The following is a 24160-nucleotide window of genomic DNA, read 5'->3' as shown; positions in this document are numbered from 1 at the left end:
TTTTGTCATGACCAAACATAATCCCAACATAGATAGGAGGTGTACTGTATGTCAAATGTCGGTCATGTGGTGGAAGAGTTTAGTACAGTCACACAACAGAACACCGCTGTAGTACAGTCACACAACAGAACACCGCTGGTTCGACCAGCGCTTCTGCCGCGCCGCAAGGGCGTGTGCTAGTGGATTGATTGATTGGCCGTGTGGCCAATCAGAGAAACGCTGAACGAAAAGCTGAACACAAGTTGGTTGCCTTTAATATTCACGCGGCCTGGTCTGATATTATTGTAATGAGTCAGGGTCCAAACGCAAGAAAATACATTTTGGTCCCTGGGGTGAAAAGAATGGATGAGCTCCTTCCCTGCTTCAATACATGATATATCAGAATCAGATCATAATCATAACCATATAGACAAGTAGAGATGCTCATCTCCTCCTCCTCCTCCAATGTACAGTTTCTACGTCAAATGTATATACTCTCTTTTCTGGACTCTTTTTGTATCACAAACAGTACTGTATTTGCAAATCTGGTATGTCATAAATGTATAGGTGTAGCAGTACTGTCTATCTGTATGTCGTGTGTGTCATATATGTTATGATGAATTGAAAATGGGGGACCCTGATGTAAACAAGACTGCATCCCCTTAACAATTGTATGTATTGAGCTGTACTGTACCCATTCTGCAATCTCTTAATAAAGTTTTCAATCAATCAATCAATCTAAAATAAAACGACACTAATAATACCACAATATCGTGTTTTTGTGTGCATGTAGACTAAGAAGTGGTAATTTCTTAGAAAATTGATAAATGTTGCATTTTTTTTTAACTTGAGAATAATTCTCAACTATGAACACACCCACAACAGCCTCTCGCAGCGGTAGTTTTGGTTTGGAGGATTGTCGAGATGCTTCCAGCTGCAGCCGTTCAGACCAGCGCTTACAAGCCCCGCACATACAAGCCCCGCACATAGCAACCCCTCGCTTCCATTGGCTGATTTTGGTGACGTGATTTGGGTCCCACCCAATGGCTGAGGTTCTGCAGACGCCTCTCTGATTGGTTGGGCTCCATTTCTGCAGCCCCCTCTTTGATTGGTTGAGCGAAGCCCCTCTCTGATTGGTTTAGCTCGCCATGCGGCAAAATGCGGATGTAATGTTATCATCTCAAGAAGATACAAATAAATATACTACCAGATTCGCGTTTATAACGTTATTTCGCGTGACTTCGCGGTTTATTCATAACGTTATGCACATTTCACAACACAGCCAGCTGTCAGAAACTGTACATTGTAACGTTATATGTTTATTCACGTAACGTTATTTCACGTGACACGTTCAACTTGTTTACACTCCCCACTTACTGAAACTGTACCATGACGCACTCCCCACTTAACCCAGTTAATGCCTTAACTAGACAGTTAACAATATAACATTTAGATTAATTAACCCAGTTAATGCCTTAACTAGACAGTTAACAATATAACATTTAGATTAACACAGTTAATGCCTAACTAGACAGTTAACAATATAACATTTAGATAGAGAGGCTGGTGGTCAAGTCAAGAGTTTTATTTGTCACAAGTTGTTTATTTGCATACACGTTTATGGGACAGTTTTCTACACCTGACTGAACGGTCTGGGGACAAATGATTAAGGTGGGGTTACAATGATATCAAGGATGAATATGAAAAAGGGGATCTGATCTGATGGTACTTGTACTTTATAATGTGTTATATATGTATGTACATGGATTTTATGTCCGGATGGTATATCTATGGAATGGTCACTGTCTCTATCACACTCTCATATGCGCATGTTTAGCCGCATACAAGTATCTAGGATACACATATTCGTATGTGTACATAATAGGTTTACACACACTCATATGCACAAGGCTAAGTTATACATGTCAGGGGCACACATACATGCACATACTCACTTATAGGAAATAGGCATACACACACCTACATATACACATAGTTGAGGTATAGGCTCTCACTGACACATATGGGGGATATACATGTACATAGGAGACACACACATACGTAGCTGAGACGCACATATATATGCACACCTGAGATATACACTCACATAGGGGGCGGAGGCACACATGGATACGAGACACACACAAGAGATAGGAGTACAGTCGCATACCTGGAAGATGCACACACACACACATGTGAGGCATGTACACATGCTTACGTGATACACGTACCCACATACATATGTTGGAGACACACATGCATGCATGCTATCATGCACACCTACATGTGTCTGGGACGCTTTCTCTCACATGCAATATGGAGAAGGGTGGCATCCCGATAGAGGATGCAGCACATACCTGCTCGCAGGTAGATCGGTCTACATGCAAAGTATATATATCAGGGATGTATACGCACAATGTATAGTATAGTATTTTTCTTTTTTTCATAAGTCTTTTTTATTTTCCATGTCAGTTGTTAATGTATTTGTATGAGTCCTTTACATGTTTTGTATGTTCTTACAAAAAAGAAAAAGGCAAATCTTGGAAGTTGCATATGGTGATGTGGAAAGAGATGTTTTGAATATTGGAGAGATTTGTGCAAAAAATATCAAAAAAAAAAAAAAAATGAAATGCGGGTGGTCGTGCCCGCAAAGATGTGCATAATACAATAGTAATAACATATAATAGAATCCAATAGAATGACATTGTGCAATAAAACAAGTAAACAGAGTAGGGCATATCGGTATATGTACATAAGTTATTTACAGAGCATGGTAGGACATGCTAGGTCCTGTGGTAGTGCAATATTAGCTACGGATGAGGCACTGGGTCTTTATGTACATGCTATATTGGTGGTCAATGTCACTTCGGATTGCTACGACACATCTCTACTGCTTGTGACAGGCTGTGGTGCGTTCCAGACTTTACTCCTGTTGGGAAACTATAGCGATGGTCTGTGCTCACCACACTTTTCTCCGGCCTCCCCGCAGCGAGCCGTCGTCGACCCCCGAGCTTCATTTTACGACGGGCAACAGAGGTGGGTTGAGCCGCTATACTTGGCCCAGCACGGTTAGCGACTCGCCTGAGTGCGTGTGCACGTTTTGATGCATGGCTGATACCAGAGCGGCCGAAGGTGTGTAGCGCTGACAGCAGCTTGGAGGGATTCCCCTTCAGCTGATTGAAGGTCTTTATCATGGCTTTATCATCACCACCCTCTGTAGAGCCTCTTGCTCTGCCTTTGTGCAGCTGGATAACCACACAGACTTCACACAGACTGTCTGTACAATACTGCTGTAGGCCTATAATACTTATGTAAATAAGTAAGGCAATTGAAATATATCTGCAGTACAGCTCAATACACACAATTGTTAAGGGGATGCAGACCAGAGAAAGACTTCCGTCTTGTTTACATCAGGGTCCCCCATTTTCAATTCATCATAAATGTACAGTTCCCTCCCCCTTGTATATATTTACTGTATGTCACAAATGTAACAGTACTGCATGGTCTGCATCCCCTTAACAATTGTGTGTATTGAGCTGTACTGCATTCTGCAATCTGTTAATAAAGTTTTCAATCAATCAATCAATAAATCAATCAATCAATCAATCGTTCACTGTACCCATTCTGCAATCTGTTAATAAAGTTTTCAATCAATCAATCAATCAATCAATCGGTCAGGTCACGTGTACCCATTCTACAATCTGTTAATAAAGTTTTCAATCAATCAATCAGGGCCTGTGGTCACGTGTACCCATTCGGCAATCTGTTAATAAAGTTTTCAATCAATCAATCAATCTGTTAATAAAGTTTTCAATCAATCAATCAATGAATCAATGAATCAATGAATCAATCAATCAATCCCGCAGTGCAACGTGACCCAAATCTAACGGCAATCTGTTAATAAAGTTTTCAATCAATCAATCAATCAATCCCGCAGTGCAACGTGACCCAAAATCACGTGACCAAAATCAGCCAATGGAAGCGAGGGGTTGCTATGTGCGGGCTTGTATGTGCGGGGCTTGTAAGCGCTGGTCTGAACGGCTGCAGCTGGGTACTATTGGGATTGTCAGCACCAGAAGATGGGAGACGATTTGGGAGAAGAGTGGTGGAATCAAGGCAAGAATTCAGGTATTTACGTTCAACTGAAAAGACCTTGCGCTGCTACATCTCTGGGGCTTGGGTTTGAGTGTGGGGAACAACACTGCGGAGTGGGTCTGCAACACATTCTTGTTTGTTATTATTAGCGTTAGCTAGCTAGCCTTTTGCTAGCTGGTTCTGGGCGTGTTTACCTGATACTTAGTTTTAACCCATGCTGCTAACGGGTGTCAACGGCAAGTTGATGGGCAGCGTTTGCTGTAGTTTACCCCGCCGGTCTTGCTTAATAGTTTGTATTTCGTGTGCATTTCACGTGTGTACTCTTGAACGCATGGTCTCCTCAGACCGTAGTGGACACATGTCAACACGTGGGTTTCCTCTATCCCGAACTGCATTGTGGTACTTGAAGTTTATGAGGCCATTGCCGTAATCTACAGCGCGGACTCCTCCTGAGATGTGTTCGGTTTCTGTGTTTAAACAATGTTGCATCGCACAGCACCTGTCTGCATCCACGGTGTCATTGATTGAAAACGTTATTAACAGATTGCAGAATGGGTACAATACAGTACGGCTCAATACAAACAAACTTAACTATTCTCGTCGGTGATGACAATCGCTACAGAACATTGCCTGCTGCTATAGACCACTGCACTTCCGCGTTACATGGAGCTCGGGGGGGGCTTGGGGATAAAATGAATGAATGTTGATTATCGACATTCATTCATTTGACCCCCCCGCGCTCCCTTCGCCCTCCCCCGCTCTCTCCTATGAGCTCAAAATACCGGAAGTGTTGCGTTGGTCTATGTGCTGCTGCCTGGTCAGTGGGTTCAAGCAATAGGGGGTATCTGCAGAGCCGCAGAGCCAGGCTGGACGGGTATAAGTGGTCTGGACAAGTATAAGTGGTCTGGACAAGTAGTTGCGAATGGGGGGGGGGGGGCGGGGTTCGTCTCGTTTACATAGGTACATTATACATAGACAGTAATGTTACATCTAGACATGTAATAATAGAGTAAACTTGTACCCATACAGTGTTACATCTAGACATACCAGATCTAGTAATAATAGAGTAAACTTAACTTTCGTCTCAGTAACAATGTTCATAAAGTGTTGAGTGCTACAGTGTAGGTTAGTTTATTAGGACAATTCCACCATTGTGGGGCAAGGACTAAGAATAGGAGACTTCTCTTTGATGACCCGACTTCTCTTTGATGACCCTCCCGGAGCTTGGATAGGAGTAGGAATAAACTGTACATATACAGCACTGTTTGAACCTGGCACACAACATACTTCACATGTCATTTTTCTTTTTGTGGAGACGAAGATGATGAGTACCGGTCTTCTCCTCAGACATAAAATCAGTTTTTCAATACAAGTACGACTCAAGACACAGAACATTAGTATGCAAAATAAAAAATGAACACAGATTTTGAGTGTGAATGAGAACTTTATTGCAACAAGATTGCAGAATGGGTACAATACAGTACGGCTCAATACACACAATTGTTAAGGGGATGCAGACCAGAGAAAGAAGTTTTGTCTTGTCTTCTCGTACTGAAAACGTGACTGTTAGCACAGAGACGGCTGCAGTTACACACAGGGCCATTTTCGTTTCGTTTTCAGGGTCAGTTTCGCTTTTCAGAACGAAACGTAATGGCAGGCAAGTTGCCCAGTCCACACGAGCGCTGGATTTAATATAACCATGATTGTATGTGCGCAGTTGCACTGTTCGGCCACACACAACCGGGGATTTGCTACACTGCAACCCCGGTCTTTGAAAACCGGAGTCCAGGGTGAAGTTTTGCGGTTTTGTGTGGGCATAGCAACCAAGGTTCCCAGTGTACAGCAGAGCTGTCGCAATTATTTCCCATGTTCACGGCAGACTGTAAAAAAACAATAGCAAGTTAGCAACCGAGCGCGGGGTAGAGAGATTAGTGTCTCGTTTACATCAGGGTCATATCAAGACGTCTCAAAACTACACGTGACATGGTGTAAATGGTCAGTAGAGGGCAGTGCTGTAACGTTACTATTTCGGAATGAATAATGGTTGATTGATTGAAAACTTTATTAACAGATTGCAGAATGGGTACAGTACAGTACAGCTCAATACATACAATTGGTAACACTTTGAGCGCCACGCCGGGTTTTCCTTTTTACTGGCTGAATGCCACCATCGGCGCCAATGTTAACGTTAATATCGCCTAATCTATGTTTTAAATTATGGCTATGTGTCTAATCTGCCCATCGCATTATCAAAGACTATTTTCCAGTCAGTGCTGTCAAGGCAGATTGTTTTTTTATCGCGGCATTTCCGTTTCAGAGCATTTAGAAAAGCACCCGTTTTCAGATAAAAAACAACCCATTCTGGAGCATTCTATGAAAATCGCCTTTTACTGGAATACTCCACAACGTTGATATTCGTCGGCCTTTTTATGAATCGTTTTCAAATAAACGCTAGATGATCAATATTATACGTGCACGCAAGCACATTCGAGCCGCGCACGGATAATCGCCCCGTTGATTTCCTCATGGACTTTTACAGTGAAACCGAAAGAAGACATTTCACAAAACAGCTTATAACTTCATCAAACTTACTCTGATTATCCTAACACTGATAACATAGAGTCCTTACCTGACATCAGATGGTATCCAACTGGTATATTCCAATTCCTGATCACCATTCGAAAAAATCGATACGTGTATGGATCCAACGCGATACAGTAGAACTCCATGATCAGCGGGGATCTGAGGTTCCAGAATGAACTGTGGTAACCCCGGCTGGATCAGTGGACTGGAAAATGTGGAGTACCGGATTTTTTTCCCCATTCATTTTCATTTGAGTCCATTCCAAAATCACTTATGTCATCTGGGAGACGACAGGGGGCGCTTTTTTCCACAATGATCGCCGGCGCCGCTCGGCTATACTCGGGTAGGCTCGGGTGATGCAATATGATTTCAGATCGCTAAAAAAAAAATAATAATAATTCCGAGAAATCTCGTGAGTGGCTTTCAACCACCTATAAAAAAAACACGAGATATCTCGTGAGTGGCACGGAAAGAGTTAAGGGGATGCAGACCAGAGAAAGACTTTTGTCTTGTTTACATCAGGGTCCCCCATTTTCAATTCATCGTAACATGTATATGACATACAGATAGACAGTACTGCTACATCTATACTTATGACATACCAGATTTGCAAATACAGTACTGTTTGTGATACTAAAAGAGTCCAGAAAAGAAGTATATACATTTGACGTAGAAACTGTACATTGGAGGAGGTTGGGTTGGGGGGGGGGGGGGGGGTACTGTACATTGGAGGAGGTTGGGTAGGAGTGGGGGGGGGGGGGGGTTGGGTAGGAGGGGTGGGTGGGGGACACTGTACAACTGTACAAGCAACACTGTACATTGGAATATTGACAAGACCATATTTGGTCATTTTTACTGTACATTGGAGGGGGTTGTGTTAGGACATTTACAGGGGCCAGTTTCGAATTGCAGTCTCCCGTAGGTGTTTTTTGAGAGTGTTTTTGAAAGTGGGTAGTGATTCACATTCCTTTACAGCTTTGGGTAGGGCGTTCCACATTGATGTGGCATAATTGCGAAACGTGTTTAGTCCCTTGTTTGAGCCGAATCTGGGTTTAACATGATTTGTGGAGCTCCCTCTGGTGTTGTGATCGTGGTATTCACTGACCTTTGGGAAGTATTTTGACATGTACATGGGTACCTTGGTCGTGTAGTGTATCTTGTAGACCAGGCCCATTGCAAGTTGCTGTACTCTGTCGTCTACTCTAAGCCATCCTAGGTTGTCAAAGTGGGCAGGGGTGAGGTGGGTTCTAGGAGTGAGGTCAAGCAGTAGTCTGACCAGTTTGTTTTGAGATGTTTGTAATTTTGTTTTTAGCACCTTTGAGGTGCTTTGGTACCATGAGGTGCAAGCATAGTCGTAGTACCCTTGAATGAGTGCTCCTGCCAGAGTCTTCAGGGTATTCTTGTTTACCAGTGAGGAGATCCGGTACAAGAATCGAGTTCGTTGGTTGACTTTTTTTATTACATTGGATGCCATTTTGTCACAGGAAAGATTTGCCTCTAGGATTGAACCCAGGTAGGTAATATCTTCTTTCCTTGTGACAATATTGTCACCCACTGTAACTGAGAAGCCGTCGGTCTTGCTGAGTTTGTTATTTGAACCGAAGAGAATGGACTCTGTTTTGCCCATGTGTAATGATAGTTTGTTATCAGCGAGCCATATGCAGATTTAGCCTAGTTCCTGTCATACAGCAGCAGACTATAAAAAGGACATCCCATGTTAATTTTCCAGCGTATTTATTTAGTTGACAAAGTTGACAATTGTAACTGAGGGGTACAATTCCCTGACTGTATTGATAAGTATGGTATCATTAAACCACTACCGCTTTATGTACTTTAATTACTGGCCATACAGTACATGATATATAAATATGATGAACACTTCCCACAATGAATCGGTTCCACACAAAGTGGTAATTAAGTATTTATTGCAGCAAAAGGTACATAATATACTTCTCTATTTTACTTTGGATGCGCTTATAAGGCAAAGGAATGTGCGTAGGCAAATCAATAATGAATGTCCATTCTCTGGTTACGCAGGAGGTAATTATACAACCTGAATCTTAGGGAATTATATCTATGGTACACTAGTAATATATAGCGGGAGATACTGGAAGGGTCCCCCCGGTTGTAAGCCAGCAGGGGTAGAGGATCTGTCGGTAGTAGAGAGTCTGGTCAACGATGACTAAGGAGACTCCAAGTACAGGAGACGGTGCAATAGTCTCTTGATCCACAGACGAATACAGCTGTTCTCCGTAGACTGTAGCTCCACAGTGAAGAAAGCTAGCCGGCCTCAGGCTCTCTGAGGCGCAGACTCGACGTGGCTCCTCACAGGGTAAATCCCACACGTGTAGGCGTCGGCGATTCTCCGCTCCATAAATCACAGGACCAAAACAAATATAATCCAGCCGCAAAGGGCTATGTAGTCGTCGGGTAGATTAATCCAGTGTACATGTCCACACGGTTCTCGTCTAGGTCTCCTCGGGTGAAAGCGCCATGAAAGCAGCCCAGCCTGGATAAGCACTCTAGCTGGTACGAGGAAGCGTTGGTGATGCTGGTCACTGTAGAACTTTAGCCGCACGATACACTATACACAAATAGACTATTACTGACTTAATAGAAATATGTCGCACTCGACGGTATAGCGCCAAACTCTGACAATTCAGTTATTAATTCGCACGCGGTCTCAATGCTCTATTTGGGGCCAAACAGGCCATACTTCACCGCACGGAGTATCGTGGGTGAGGCTTCAACTTATTGGGTAACTCTACTTCTGTATTCACCTGTGCCATATTTATATGCACGGCGAACAATCTAGTGCCAACCTCATTTCTGTCTCGTATTCCTGGGCAAGGCCGGGCATGTACAGACATGTCTTGACGGTGGCTTTGAACCTGACTCTGGAGGCATGGCCCTGGCGCCTGTGGACCGCTGTCCAATAGGAGAACTAAATATTATGGTCTGTACTAGGCTAAAGGGACATTCCGTGTATATGTACAAGGAATATACAAGGGATATCAAACGATATACAAATACTATGCGATATATATCAATCAATAAATATATATATTCGGTTTAATCTGATCCTATGTAACAGCCGCCTCCTAATTAGTCCCACCTAATTAGCTAAGCAGAGACAGATTAACCGCACTGTCCACTACTCAATGTCTGTTGTGAGGGGTCGGGCAGTTCACAAAGTCATGGGGTCATGGTCGTCATCGATAGTATCGGGGAGCCTTGGCAGTTCTATTAGCCTCGCCACGGGTCGGGTGTAGATCCGTCCTTGGACGAGCACTTTGGCTGCTCGGACCTTTCCGTCGGCACCGGTGATCACTTTGCTTACGCGGCCAGCCGGCCACATAGCTCGGGGTAGTGACTGGTCGATAATCATGACGACTGTTCCTTCTGTCAAATTGTCTCTCTCTTTCACCCATTTCTGGCGGGTCTGTAGAGACGGTAGATAGTGGAGTAGGAAGCTGTTCCAAAACTTGTCAGCCAATACTTGACTGTACCTCCACATTCTTCGGCCGTTCGCTTCTTCAGGCCTGTACATTGTCTGTGGTAGCGCGGGGTCCAGCCGCCCCATCAAGAGTGTGTTGGGGGTGACTGGGTCGACATCTGCTACATCACTTGAGACGTAACCGAGGGGCTTTGAGTTCAATACTCCCTCGATCTCCGTGAGGACTGTCATTAGGACTTCTTCCGCCACGGTCTGGGCCCCAAGCACGGCGTACAGGGCTGTCTTTATTGAACGTACTTCTCGTTCCCAAGTTCCACCGAAGTGAGGTGCGTTCGGGGGATTAAACTGGAAGTCAATCTGGGATGGAGCGAGGTGGGTCTTAAGTTCTGGGCCCATAGCTTGGAAGCTCTCTCTCAGCTCTCTTTCTCCGCCTTTGAAGTTTGTCCCGTGATCAGACAATAATATAGACGGTTTGCCTTTCCGCGATGTGAATCTTCGGAAGGCCATAAGGAATGAGTCTGTGCTCATGGTTGGAAGGAGTTCTATATGCATCGCTCGGGTGGTCATGCATTTGAATACAATACCCCACCGCTTCTCGGTTCCTCTTCCTTTCTTTATATACAGCGGGCCGAAACAGTCCATACCGGTGGAGTGAAAAGGCTTGTCGCCGAGTCGGAGGCGACAGGGAGGTAGGTCAGCCATCCGGGGTATACTGGGCTGCGCTCGCCACTTACGACAGTCTAGACAGGTTCGCTGGAAGCGCCGCACTGCTTCTCTCCCTTGCAGTATCCAATAACGACGTCTGATCTCCGCGAAGACTCTCTCTGCCCCGGCGTGATGCACATCCTCGTCGTATTTCTTTATGATCAGCTCTGTGACCTTGTGTCGGCTGTTTAAGACTATCGGGTACTTGACGTCATCCGGTAAGTCTGGAGCTCTCCGCAGACGACCACCCACTCTGATGAGACCATGGGCGTCGCTCTCGGGGGCTAGGTGGAGCAGTCTGCTGTCTGATGGGACGGGCTTTGCTCCCTGTAGACAGTCTAGCTCATCGGGGAACGAGTCTCTCTGGGCTCGTTGTAGTAGAAGAAGTTCTGCTTCTTCGTAGTCAGCTGCTGTAATGTCAGTAGTGAGCTGAACCTCTGGGTGGTGCCACAGGAATGTCTTTAGCTGTGCACTCTCTAGGGTGAGGCAATCGTCTATGTCGGGGTCTGTGGAGACGAGTGTGTTCAATCCACAGAACATAGATTTCTTGTTTTCGGCCTCCTCTTTACTCGCTTCCCGTGGGGTGGGTGTAGGCCACTCTTCTTCCGGGAGCTTGAGGAACTCTGGCCCGTCACTGTATAGGTTGTGACGGGTGAGGTCATCCAGGGACATTCCCCGGGTGATGACATCAGCTGGGTTGTGTTTTGTGTCCACATACCTCCAGCTTGCTACTTCTGTTAAATCTTGAATCTCTGTGACTCTGACTCCCACGAAGACCTTGTATCTGCACGAATCAGACCGGATCCATGTGAGTACTGTCGTGGAGTCTGACCACAAGATTGTTCTTTGCACCGGAATGGTGAGTTCACGTTGGATTAACGTGGCGAGTTGCGCTCCTGCTAGGGCTGCGCAGAGCTCTAGACGCGGGATAGATTGTTGCTTTCGTGGGGCTATTCTTGAGCGAGCCAGGATGAAAGCAGTATGTATTTCTCCTCCCTCCTCTCGGGCACGCAAGTAGGCCACCGAACCGTAGGCTACTTCGGAGGCGTCGCTGAAGACGTGCAGGTCCATCTGGCACGTCTCCGACCTCACTGTGGGTGGGAAGTAGCTGCGGCGTATGTTGACACCTGGGAGTGAGCTGAGTTCCGTCTCCCACTCTCTCCATGTGGATGCAAGGTGTTCGGGTATGGGGTCGTCCCAGCTCTTACAATCATCTTTGCCCTGGTGGTGTAAGGTAGAATACATCCCAACGGGTCATATTGTCTGGCGAGTGTTCTGTATACACTCCGTCTGGTGGTCGGTAGTGCAGTCGACCGTCCCTGCTCCTTGGTCAGGGGTGTGTGTTTATAATGGAGAGAGTCTGTTTTGAAGCGCCAGACTAGTCCTAATGTCATTTCTTGGGCTTCTCCTGGGATGGTCGCCATCCAGGTCTCGCTGCTTGCTGCCTTGTCCTCGGGGGAGAGGCTGCGCAATACTTGCGGGTCGCTGCTGGCCCACTGCCTGAGATCAAAGCCGCCTTTGATCAGGGAGGCGCGGAGCTTGAGTAGAAGGGCCTCGGCTTCTTCTGGCGTCGAGACGCTTTGCAGACAGTTGTCCACGTAGAAACTATTTCCTACACTTTGTTGGACCTTCATCAGCTGCTGGGTCCTCTGCGACGTGTTTTTGCAGTGCAAACGTAGCACAGCATGGGCTGCATGTGGTTCCGAAAGGGAGGACTTCCCATTGATAGATGGCTGGTTGCTCATCCCCGATCCTCTCTCTCCATAGGAACCGCAGCAGGGGCTTGTCCTCCTCCACTAGTCTCACCTGCAGGAACATCCCTTTGATGTCGCCGCTGATGGCCACCTTGTCTTGGCGGAAACGTAGTAACACGCCTAGTAGAGAGGGGCCGAGTGTTGGGCCGGGCAAGAGCTCTTTATTCAGATTTTGTGATCCGATCTGGTAGCTGCAGTTGAACACAATACGATCCTTGCCGTTGTGGTGGACTTTGTGGTGCGGCACGTACCATGATTCGGTCGTCTGATCGGCCTCTTTAATGTCAATTTTCTTTATGTGTCCCGCTGTGATTAGCTTGTTAATCTCAGCGCGGTACACAGTTTCTTGAGCGGGGTCTCTGGCTAGGCGCCGCTCTGTGTTCAATAGATACCGCTCCGTCGCTTCTTTTGGGGCGTGGAAGGTAGGCATACCCTCTCGCCTCAGGAGTGGAGTTGCGTATCTCATCACTCCGTTGACTTTGACTCTCTTTGTCCCCTGCTCGAGGAGGGCTATAGCGTAAATGTCTTCCTTGGAACGAATGTCTTTCTTTTCGTTCTTAAAGGGCATTGTCTCTAGTGTCCATAGCCTCTCGACATGCTGTAGGAGGGTGGTGTCTTCTTCTGTCACTCTGGAGTGGAGGCAGTTAGTGGCTGCTGTTCGGTTAAGAGACTTAGCGAGGGGGCCTTGTAATGTCCATCCTAGGCGGGTCTCGACTGCTGCAGGACAGCCTCTGGGCCCTGTGTGGACCCGGTCAATCGGGACGATGAGGTCTGCATGGTCGGAGCCTATCAGCAGGGTCGGGGTGGCACCGTCTATGAGCGGTATAGGTAGTTGACGCAGGTGCACATATTTATCCATCAGCTTGGCGATGGGGTAGGTGTACTGCGACAGGCCTATTTCTTGGCTGGTGAACACGTTAGTAATCCTATACCGTCTCTGGCTGCCCGCTTGCTGCGATAGTGAAGGAGACATTCTCGCCCTTTATCGTCTTTAGATCTCTTATTGTCCGAATCGTCATCTGGTTTTCGCTCCCCCGCAGCCCCAGCTGGGCCGCAGCAGACGCGAGGAGAAGGGTCTTCTCTGACCCGTCGTCAAGGACGGCGTAAGTGTCCATGACCTTATCTTGGTAACTCAGTGTTACGCGGACCACCTTTAAGAGCACCCGGGCGCCCCCGCTGCTGGCGGGGTCAATGTACATAACACTTGCCTTTGTGCTGCTTGAGGGTGCAGGCTTTCTTCTGTTACTGTCGTGTAGGACATCTAGGTGGGCTCCGTCACACCGACTACACCTCTTCTTTAAGCGGCAATCGGCTGCCATGTGACTGCGCGCACATCGGTAACAGCGTCGGTTGGACTTTATCCATTGACTCACCTCGTCGGCGGTCATCTTCTTGAACGTGTCACATTGTGACAACCAGTGTTCCTTTTCGCAGTACGGGCACACCATCTTCCACTTCTCTTTCATCGAGGGGGTACTGTGGTTCTTGCTGCTCGGTACTGATTCTGATTGGTGCATGACGGTCACCAATCTGCGGCCATCGTTTGCTCTCCTAGGTCCCTCTCTGGAGCTTGGTGTGCTCCGCATGAACGTATCCAACCGTAGGCTGTTGACTTCTCTCGCCAGGAAGTCGGCTAGGTCTAGGAGGGATGGCTCGGGACCGTTAGGATCACGGTGGTCTCTTTGCCGCCTGAAGCGCTCTTGTCGGGCGGGCGGAAGCTTCTCTAAAATCCTCTCGACATTAGAGTTTGCGTACAGTTCGTGCATACCCTTTTCTCTTTGCGCCCCCAGCATCCCTACCAGGGATTGTACCTTGATAGACAGGTCATCTAGTGAGCGATTGTCTGTGGCTGGGGGTAGGCCAGTGTTTCCCAACCGGTGGTACGCGTACCACTAGTGGTACGTGGGTGGTCCCCAGGTGGTACGTGAAAAGATTTTGAAAAGTAAAAAAAAAGAAAAAAAAATAGTTTTTTTTATTTATTTTTATTAGAAATTGTACAGGAAAACTGTACCCACATAATGAATAATGCATAATCTGTAATAATGTAACCAAAATTGTGGGCATTCAAATTAAGTAATCATTTGCTGGCTATAATTATATTATTATTGGCGCTGAGTTCAGCTTCCCGCCCGCCGGCGCCGGACTGTCTGTCAGCTGTCAGGTGTTCATTGAAGAAAAACAAAACTCTGAATTATCATCATTGTAGTGGCGCACTGGCTAGCAAAACAACATCCTATCAAGTGAATGCGCTGGTGTTTATTGAGATAAAAATCATTATGGATCAATGGCTGAGTCGAGCTGGTTCATCCAGAAACAATGTAAAGCATATATGTTCGCTTTGCAGTTGGATGAATCGACGGATGTCAGTGGGGAAGCACAACTGATTGCGTTTGTGCGTTACAAAGACACTTTGGAGATGAACGAGCACATTCTGTTTTGCAAGAAACTCACAGGGAGAACTACTGTACTGGACGTTTTTAACGTTATTGACAATTTTTTCTCTCAACACAAGCTGGATTGGAAATACTGCTCTCATGTGTGCACAGACGGCGCTGCGGCGATGACCGGTAGAGTAAATGGATTAATGGCACACGTTAAAAAAGGTAAACCCTGACGTAGAATGAGTCCAGAGTTAAATGATGTTTTGAATGATGCCGTAAAAGTGATCACAGATTCACAGTCCAGGCCTTTGAATCATAGACTGTTTCAGTCACTTTGTGAAGACGGTAGGTCAGAACATAAACAGCTCCTGCTTCACACCGACGTCCGGTGGTTATCCCGAGGGAAGACATTACAGCGGCTGTTTGAGCTGCGCAATGAAGTGAGGGCATTTCTGTCTGAGCACACACACCCCCTTGTGGCGATGTTCGACGACGCAGACTGGGTAGCCCGGCTGCGTGGGATACCTCTCTGATATTTTCAGCAAACTCAACCAGCTGAATCTCTCTCTTCAAGGTAAAGAGTCAGACACAACTGTTCTTAGCTTGTATGACAGGCTCAAGTGTCACATTAATTGGTAGGTTACTAACCTTTTTTTAGTCTTTAAACAATGGCTATTATAATTTATATGATTAGTTATGATTGAATATATGATTTAAGTGTCACATTAATTGTTGCATTGGGTCACACAGACAAAAATCTCCTCTTCTCTATCTCTCCTCATCACTTCTCTCCTTCTTCCACTCCCAGGTTTCACCTTAGCTACACACACACACACACACACACACACACACACACACACACACACACAGGATGGGCCGCCATGTCAATTTTAATGTAGGGCCGCTGTGCCACGTATCGGCCGCCGTGCCGATTTGACTATACACTGCTCTGTGCTCTCATGGTGGCTGGTGGCTATCCATGGTGAATGGTGTCTCAGAACTAAAGCTTTACTTCAATAAACTGCCAACCTGTGTGACCATGTGACTTTATCCAGGTCTCACACACACACACACACACACACACACACACACACACACACACACACACACACACACACAGCCCGTCTGCCACAATATGTAGACTATTCATTTATTAATTATACATCCTGGGCATCACCACGATTGATCGCGTAGTAGGTGGTACTTTTGGTTGGCTTGAAATGCTTTGGTGGTACAGTACTCAAAAAAGGTTGGGAACCACTGGGGTAGGCGGTCAATATGCCTTATCTCTTGTATTACGTAGTCCCATATGCGTCCATATCTTTGGTCGAGTGCTGCTAGAGCCGCTGTGTATGGGGTAGTAGAGGTGGCATAGGCCAGCGCTATATTGTGCGCTCGGGGCACCTTGAGGTGCTTCAGTAGGATAGCATACTTGTACGGTTCATCAGCTACATCTAGGGATGGGTATCGTTAGGATTTTATCGATACTACTACTCTTATCGATACTGCTTAACGGTTCGGTACTTTATCGATACTCTTATCGGTTCTTTTTGGTTATTTTTTTGCAAGAAAAAAAGACAATTAATTAAGAACAGAATCAACATTGCTTTATTATTTATAAATACAACTTTATAAATAAGTATTATAAATAAATATAATTTCTTCAGCAACAGCAGCAGCAATGTTCTTTTATATAACTTTATAAATAAATATAATAAATTAATATAATTTCTTCAGCAACAGCAGCAACAATGTTTTAAATGTGTCTGACTCTGAATTATAGACTTTTTATAATAAACAACAAATGCAAAAGGCTAACAGAACTGTGACACTCGTTCACCCTATCCTCTGTCATCCTTCCTCTAGCTGCTAGGGAGAAAGGACTTTGGGTGGTGGAGGGAGGTAGAGGGAGGATGGGCTGGGACATAGTGGCTGACGCCTCAGCTTGACGATCTATAAAAAGTTTAGATTGTAGTATTTGTAGCTAAACAATTGTTTTGTTTATTAGCCTATTTGTAATAATTCGTTATTAGCCTAGGCAACTCCGTATCTTGGGTTACGGCTGCAGTATGCAGATGGAACACTGCGCGCAAGGCAGTCGAATACGCGCATTTCTGCACACTAATATCATGTTTTGCCAACAGATGTTTTGATAAATTGATTTGCTCGTATTGCCACCCTTACTGGCAAATGTTTTGTTGCACTTGTGGCAACGTGCATTGTCGGCATTGACCCTTGTAAAGTATATCCATACTTTAGAACGCTTCGCTCTATCCGCCATGATCACGACTCAGTGCATGCAGAGCTGCTGTCTGTGTGCAGAGCGCTATAGCACGGGGCGTCGGGGACTTTCATTAAGGAGTACCCGTATGTAGTACCCGTATGTCTATGTGTAGCACTAGCGAGCGACTCGCGAGGAGTGTGTGTAATAATAATGACTCGCTGCGGCTCGCTTCTCGTGCAGAGACAGAGAGAGGATCGTTCGCAACTTTTAAATAATAATAATAATAATAATAATAATAATAATAATAATAATAATAATAATAATAATTTCTCTAGAGTATCGATAGCAGTACCGAGGACGTCAGAGCTTATAAATACTCCGGTATTTTCTAATATAGTACCGGTTCCCGTTTAAAACCGGGGTCCGGGGGGCATCCCTAGCTACATCGGACATCATTGTCTCTAAGCACATTCGTAGCTCTGTGTACTGTGCTCTGTTCTCGTGGGTGAAGTCCGGAAACGTCGGTGTGCCAATGTATGATGCCATGGATGGCTGGCACATCGGTGAGCGTTGGAAGAGAGGCCTCCTAGGCGAGTCTCCTCTTACGCCTCTTGGTGGGCTGGTACCTGCTGGGTACCATGGCCCGCGTATCCAGGTGCTGTTCCTCGGGGCTGGTCGTGCGTCAAGCTCACCCGTGAATTGAGTCGGGGGTCTGTAGCGCAGAGCCGCGGGGGTAGAGCCTGGGCTGTACTGGACCTCCTGGTCCTGTGGAGTACTGTGCTGCTGTCGGGCTTGACTCTCCTCCTCTCCCTCTTCTTCTTCCTCTGGCAGGTCCTCTAGATCCTGTAGTCGTCTATTTAGCCTCTCCGCGGTGTAGACCGTTTCTTCCTTGTAGCTGGGTCTCACTTGGACCGGTCGGGGAAGGGGTTCGGAGGGGGGTATAGGCTCTCTCTGGTGGTCGGGCTCAGGGTCGCTTGATCGGGTAGGGGAGGGTGCCCTTGACCCTTGTCTTGACGAGGCCCTGGAACCCCGTGCGGAGGGAGGGGGTGTTGCCCTGGTGATCAGCTGCTCCATTATCTGCGCTTGTAATCGGTCGCGCTCGGCTTCGCGCTTGGTGAGAGCGAGGTCGCGCTCTGCTTCTCTTTGGGCACCGGCAGCGGCGCGCTGGGCTTCGGCGGCGGCGCGCTGGGCTTCGGCCCGGTCCCTTACCATATTCTCTTCCGTCTGAAGGCGTCTAATCTCTAGACGTATACGATCTTCGTCGCTCCGTTGCTGCGCCTGAAGGCGTTCTCTTTCCATGGAAGAATGTTCGCGCTCACTAAGCGTCTGTGCTTGGAGTCGATCGCGCTCTGTTGAGGCTGCTAGGCTGGCGAGGAATGCCTGTGCCAGCATCTTGTCCGCCTCGCTGGGGGAAGACGCTGGTTGAGGTGATCCGCTCCTGGCAGTACTCGTTGGAGATCTGTTCTCCTGTGGCGAGTCCTGGAGATCCATCTCCGGGTGCTCTCCTCTTCTTGTAGCGGGTAGAGTTCCATCCCTGGAGGGCTGTCTTTATCCTGGAGCTCTCCGGGGACTACTTCTTCGGTCTTGGCGGGGGGTAAAGTCATGTCGGGTCCCTCCTGGTCCCTACCGTGAGCTTGGTCAGTTACGTTAGAACCCACTAGGGCCTCTATTGGCGGGGTAGCCTGGTCGATAGGGTCGGACATAATTTTACTATCTACTTTTTCCGCATTTACCGTCTGTAGAAAGCTAGGTAGTATATTGGCAACGTAATCCTCTAAGTACTGAGGTGTCTGCCGTCTACGCTGCGGGCGATCTACTTTAGGAGAACCGTTTTGTGGAGTGTTCATCATTGGCCATGTCAATATTAATACCACTATATTAATATTACACTAGTTACCCTCCGGCTCGAAGGACCAATTGTAACTGAGGGGTACAATTCCCTGACTGTATTGATAAGTATGGTATCATTAAACCACTACCGCTTTATGTACTTTAATTACTGGCCATACAGTACATGATATATAAATATGATGAACACTTCCCACAATGAATCGGTTCCACACAAAGGTGTAATCAAGTATTTATTGCAGCAAAAGGTACATAATATACTTCTCTATTTTACTTTGGATGCGCTTATAAGGCAAAGGAATGTGCGTAGGCAAATCAATAATGAATGTCCATTCTCTGGTTACGCAGGAGGTAATTATACAACCTGAATCTTAGGGAATTATATCTATGGTACACTAGTAATATATAGCGGGAGATACTGGAAGGGTCCCCCCGGTTGTAAGCCAGCAGGGGTAGAGGATCTGTCGGTAGTAGAGAGTCTGGTCAACGATGACTAAGGAGACTCCAAGTACAGGAGACGGTGCAATAGTCTCTTGATCCACAGACGAATACAGCTGTTCCCCGTAGACTGTAGCTCCACAGTCAAGAAAGCTAGCCGGCCTCAGGCTCTCTGAGGCGCAGACAGGACGTGGCTCCTCACAGGGTAAATCCCACACGTGTAGGCGTCGGCGATTCTCCGCTCCATAAATCACAGGACCAAAACAAATATAATCCAGCCGCAAAGGGCTATGTAGTCGTCGGGTAGATTAATCCAGTGTACATGTCCACACGGTTCTCGTCTAGGTCTCCTCGGGTGAAAGCGCCATGAAAGCAGCCCAGCCTGGATAAGCACTCTAGCTGGTACGAGGAAGCGTTGGTGATGCTGGTCACTGTAGAACTTTAGCCGCACGATACACTATACACAAATAGACTATTACTGACTTAATAGAAATATGTCGCACTCGACGGTATAGCGCCAAACTCTGACAATTCAGTTATTAATTTGCACGCGGTCTCAATGCTCTATTTGGGGCCAAACAGGCCATACTTCACCGCACGGAGTATCGTGGGTGAGGCTTCAACTTATTGGGTAACTCTACTTCTGTATTCACCTGCGCCATATTTATATGCACGGCGAACAATCTAGTGCCAACCTCATTTCTGTCTCGTATTCCTGGGCAAGGCCGGGCATGTACAGACATGTCTTGACGGTGGCTTTGAACCTGACTCTGGAGGCATGGCCCTGGCGCCTCTGGACCGCTGTCCAATAGGAGAACGAAATATTATGGTCTGTACTAGGCTAAAGGGACATTCCGTGTATATGTACAAGGAATATACAAGGGATATCAAACGATATACAAATACTATGCGATATATATCAATCAATAAATATATATATTCGGTTTAATCTGATCCTTTGTAACAACAATGCTTTACACCAGGGCTGTACGTTAACTTTTTTTGCACATAGCACTGGTGCTACAGAGGTTGATAGTTTTGTAGCACAGGCCAAAATCTTGTAGCACAAGTATAAAACGTGTTATATTTGTAACAGTCACAAATGTGCCTATTGTATTTGTGTTATTTAGTTGCAGTGCCATGTTTGGCTGTCATTTAGTATATCGCCATGTGTTATTATTACTATGATACTCTCATATGCTATTTTCAATTAATATCATAAACAACATAAGGAATATTAGCATAATTTTGAGTGGACTGAAGGAATGAGTCAGCGTTAATAGTTTTAAATGCAAATAATTTATTGAAACATAGAAGTGGGGTCGGTTGGGACACACACACACACACACACAATGGGGGACCCTGATGTAAACAAGACAAACGTCTTTCTCAGGTCTGCATCCCCTTAACAATTGTGTGTATTGAGCCGTACTGTACTGTACCCATTCTGCAATCTGTTAAATAAAGTTTTCATTCATTCATTCACACACACTGTTTCAACTCACCACCCCCGCATCATATTGTTGTCTAGTCTGTCTTCAAACTTCCACTCCTCTCGAAACTTGTTTATTTGAATATCAACATTATCTGTCCATCCTCAGTTTACTATAATATACTCCTGTCCTGACTAGTGACTTCATCATCTTTCCAAACGCACGCACGCACGCACACACACACACACACAGGGAAGGGGAGAGAGTGCCCCCCCCATTTCCCAGTCCACACTGTGTCTGCTGGCTCTGCCTGTGATCAGGATTAGCTTGTTAGCTTGCTAACGTTGTAGTGATTGTAATGGTACATAAACGTTAATTTCGGGCGATGTGCGCATAAAGGAATGGCGACGGTGCAAAGCATGTAGATGCATTTGACCCGTTGCGAGAGAAAAAAACCACCACGGACTTATTTCGGGACGTGTAGGCGCACTGCTGTGTTAACGCAGCAACCGACCAACGCGCTGCTCTGCTTGCAGAAGGCGCACGGATAGGGCGGATATGACTCGTCGAGTTGTCACAAGAGTTTTTTCAAAATAAGATTATCATATGCACCTGAACGTTGCTAGCTTTCGGAGCCTAGCTGGAGCTGCGCGTGGGCAGAAATGAGACCCGCTACAGGATTTTCAAAATAAGAGTATCTATATGAACCGAATCCCTATCGCACCAGTGCTACTGAAGTAAATCCATCCATCGCACAGACCGCTGTTGCTGTAGCACGTGCAAGATATATCTCGCACTGTACAGGCCTGCTTTACACACATACCGTATACACAGGGGGCGAAACTAGAGCCCGCCAAGCGCCATTGGCGATCAGTTTTTACGTTTGGCGCCTCCCACTGAGAGGTCTGCCCGCCGTGTGGCGGGCAATAATAGTCATGTGAAAACCGAAAATCATGATCCAATTCTGAGCGGAGTTCTCACTCGCTGTCTCAGCACAGACATGCAGCGCACCGTGCACTGCTCCTCCTACCTCTCCCGCACCTGTTTCTGTATGCTGCATGTAAACAGAGGACAGTCACCGTGACGTTAGTCTAGTCAGAGGGACCTCCGTGAGCTAATGTTAGCTACTGTTACAAAATGACCCAGTCAACTATTCACTTTTAGTTTAATACATGAGGCATTGTGTAACGTTATCCAGCCGGCTAGCTACTGATAGCTCCCGACATCAACAACTGCTCCAGCAAGTGTCCAGTGCATAATACCTCCGTTGGCTAGGTAGCTCATGTTAGCCCACGTTAGCTCACTAGTCACTACGAAATGTCCCAGTAAACTAAATAGTTCAGAGGCGTTGTCCCAACGCCATCCAGCAGTAGCTACAGATAGCTCCTGACATCAATGTCCTACAACATGCGTATTCGAGCCCCTGGCTTACATCGCATGAGGGCTGCTGAATAGGGTCTAGGTGCAGTGCAGGAGAATCCTTTCATGCTGAATGTAGAGTTTAGGGTCCAGCTGCAGCGCCGGAGAATCCTTGCTGGAGCTGGAGGCCACTCGAGTATACACACAGACAGTGGAGCTGTTTGCAGACAGCGAGGTGGCGATGTCTCGCAGATAATACAACTACAAATGATTATATAATATATATATTTTATTAAAAAAAAAAATTATATAAAATAATAATAATTTTTTTAATCAAAACAAAGTTGGCAGGTAAGAAATATGCTTGGCGGGTAGATTCTTCCCATCTACCCGCCACTGGCCGGTGAGTCAAAAAGTTAATTTCGCCCCCTGCGTATACAGGATTTACTTGTTTGCTACCTTTTCAATTCACACCTGGCACATTACAGTTCATTCAGATGTCCACCGCAGACCTCACTCACCGAGGTGACATTACCGTATATATACCTGCTTATTGCAGTGTGTGTGAGACTTTTTACAACCTCTCAAGCGGTCTCTCTAGCATGTAGTGCTTGTAGCCTTAGACCTGTTTGGGACTCTGAGACCAGTGTTTTTCCCCAAATGCACGGCGGCAGGCTTTCCATTACTCAGTCCAGTGTTCATCGCCTTGGTCGTCCCTCTGTGTATGGCGTATCCTTTGGGTTTGGGGATCCTTGTTGGGCCGAGCTTCTGCACGCACCCCAGAGGCATCTGATTGGAGGAAACGGAAAAATGACTCATTTTAGACTGTGTTTATTGGAGATTCACTGCTCTCGAGTTCACTTTTAGCAGCACCCCAATCATTTCTGTAAAGCCGAGTGATGGAATGGACACATACACACACACACACACACACACACACACACACACACACACACACACACACGTCACACACACACACACTTGTGGGTTTAAATGAGCCTGTTTAGTAGATTAAACCTTATCGACATGATATGCTGAGCCCTATTCCAATAAAACAACAGAAGCAAGAGAGGGAGGGAAACTGGGCAGAACATTTTCTTTTTCTGCAAATGGGCTACGTGCTGATTTTGGAGGGGCCATTTTTAGTATTCATGGGGGCAATTTAATCAAAATGAAGATGATTGTTTAAAAAGAGAGACTCACAATTAGTGTGCTTTGTGTTCCAATTTCAATTTTTTTCGATCCTTTCTCAGCTGCTCTTTTTGCACCCCTCCGTCTCTATTGTAGCACCCCCCCCCCCCCCCCCCCCCCCTCCCTCGGGACAGTTTCCTCCCCAGGAGGTGAAGGAAGGCTAAAATATATCGACTTGTAGACAGAAAAAAAGTGAAGATGGAACAAAAACCTTGAATAATCAGTGTGTGCGATGGAGAATGAACTACGATCTCATGTGAGCAGTAAGACTTTGTGTCTTGTGGCTAGAGGCTCTCTCTGAAGAGTGACACACACACACACACGCACACGCACACACACCACACACACTATTGCAGATTCCCATGAGGCCCCTGTCTCACTATAATCAGCCCAAACTGTCGTCAACCTTCTCTCCAACCGGTGATGTCAGGGCAGTAAAGGCTCCTCCACGTTTTGTCATCGTCTTGTCTGCTAGAGCGGCTCACTAACACCCCCCCCCCCTTCCCCTGAGAGCCCCTTAAATGGCCCCTTATATGTTCCCCTGTCGTCTTATTACGATGACATACAGCCTACGTGCAAACGTCAACTAAATACACTAGACTGCTGTAAGTTACAAGGAAGTCTGATATGGTTTCACTTTTATGCAGAATTGGCATATCTGTCAATTAGGCTACGACTTGGGTCCGATGCTACTAGTGACGACTGCTCTCATT

At 46.3% G+C, this 24160-nt stretch overlaps 1 protein-coding gene across 2 annotated transcripts in view; it reads left to right on the top strand.

Moving 5' to 3' along the window:
- Window positions 1-872: 872 nt before the first annotated feature.
- The window catches only part of cmss1 (cms1 ribosomal small subunit homolog), a 158263-nt gene continuing 134975 nt past the window's right edge, over window positions 873-24160 (top strand). Inside the window, exons 1-2 of one of the 2 annotated variants that reach the window (XM_084309556.1) lie at window positions 873-900; window positions 4048-4107. In XM_084309556.1, the coding sequence (XP_084165682.1) occupies window positions 4059-4107 (49 nt within the window). In that variant the 5' untranslated portion in view covers window positions 873-900; window positions 4048-4058. Of the gene's footprint in view, window positions 901-4021; window positions 4108-24160 lie in introns of those variants that run through there. The other variant, XM_084309557.1, reaches the window with a different exon arrangement.

Source organism: Notolepis coatsorum (genome assembly GCF_963971535.1).
Source record: "Notolepis coatsorum genome assembly, chromosome: 3".
NCBI classification, from domain to species: Eukaryota; Metazoa; Chordata; class Actinopteri; order Aulopiformes; family Paralepididae; genus Notolepis; species Notolepis coatsorum.
The sequence above is the reverse complement of the archived record's forward strand: the minus strand, read 5'-3'. Positions and strand labels throughout refer to the sequence as shown.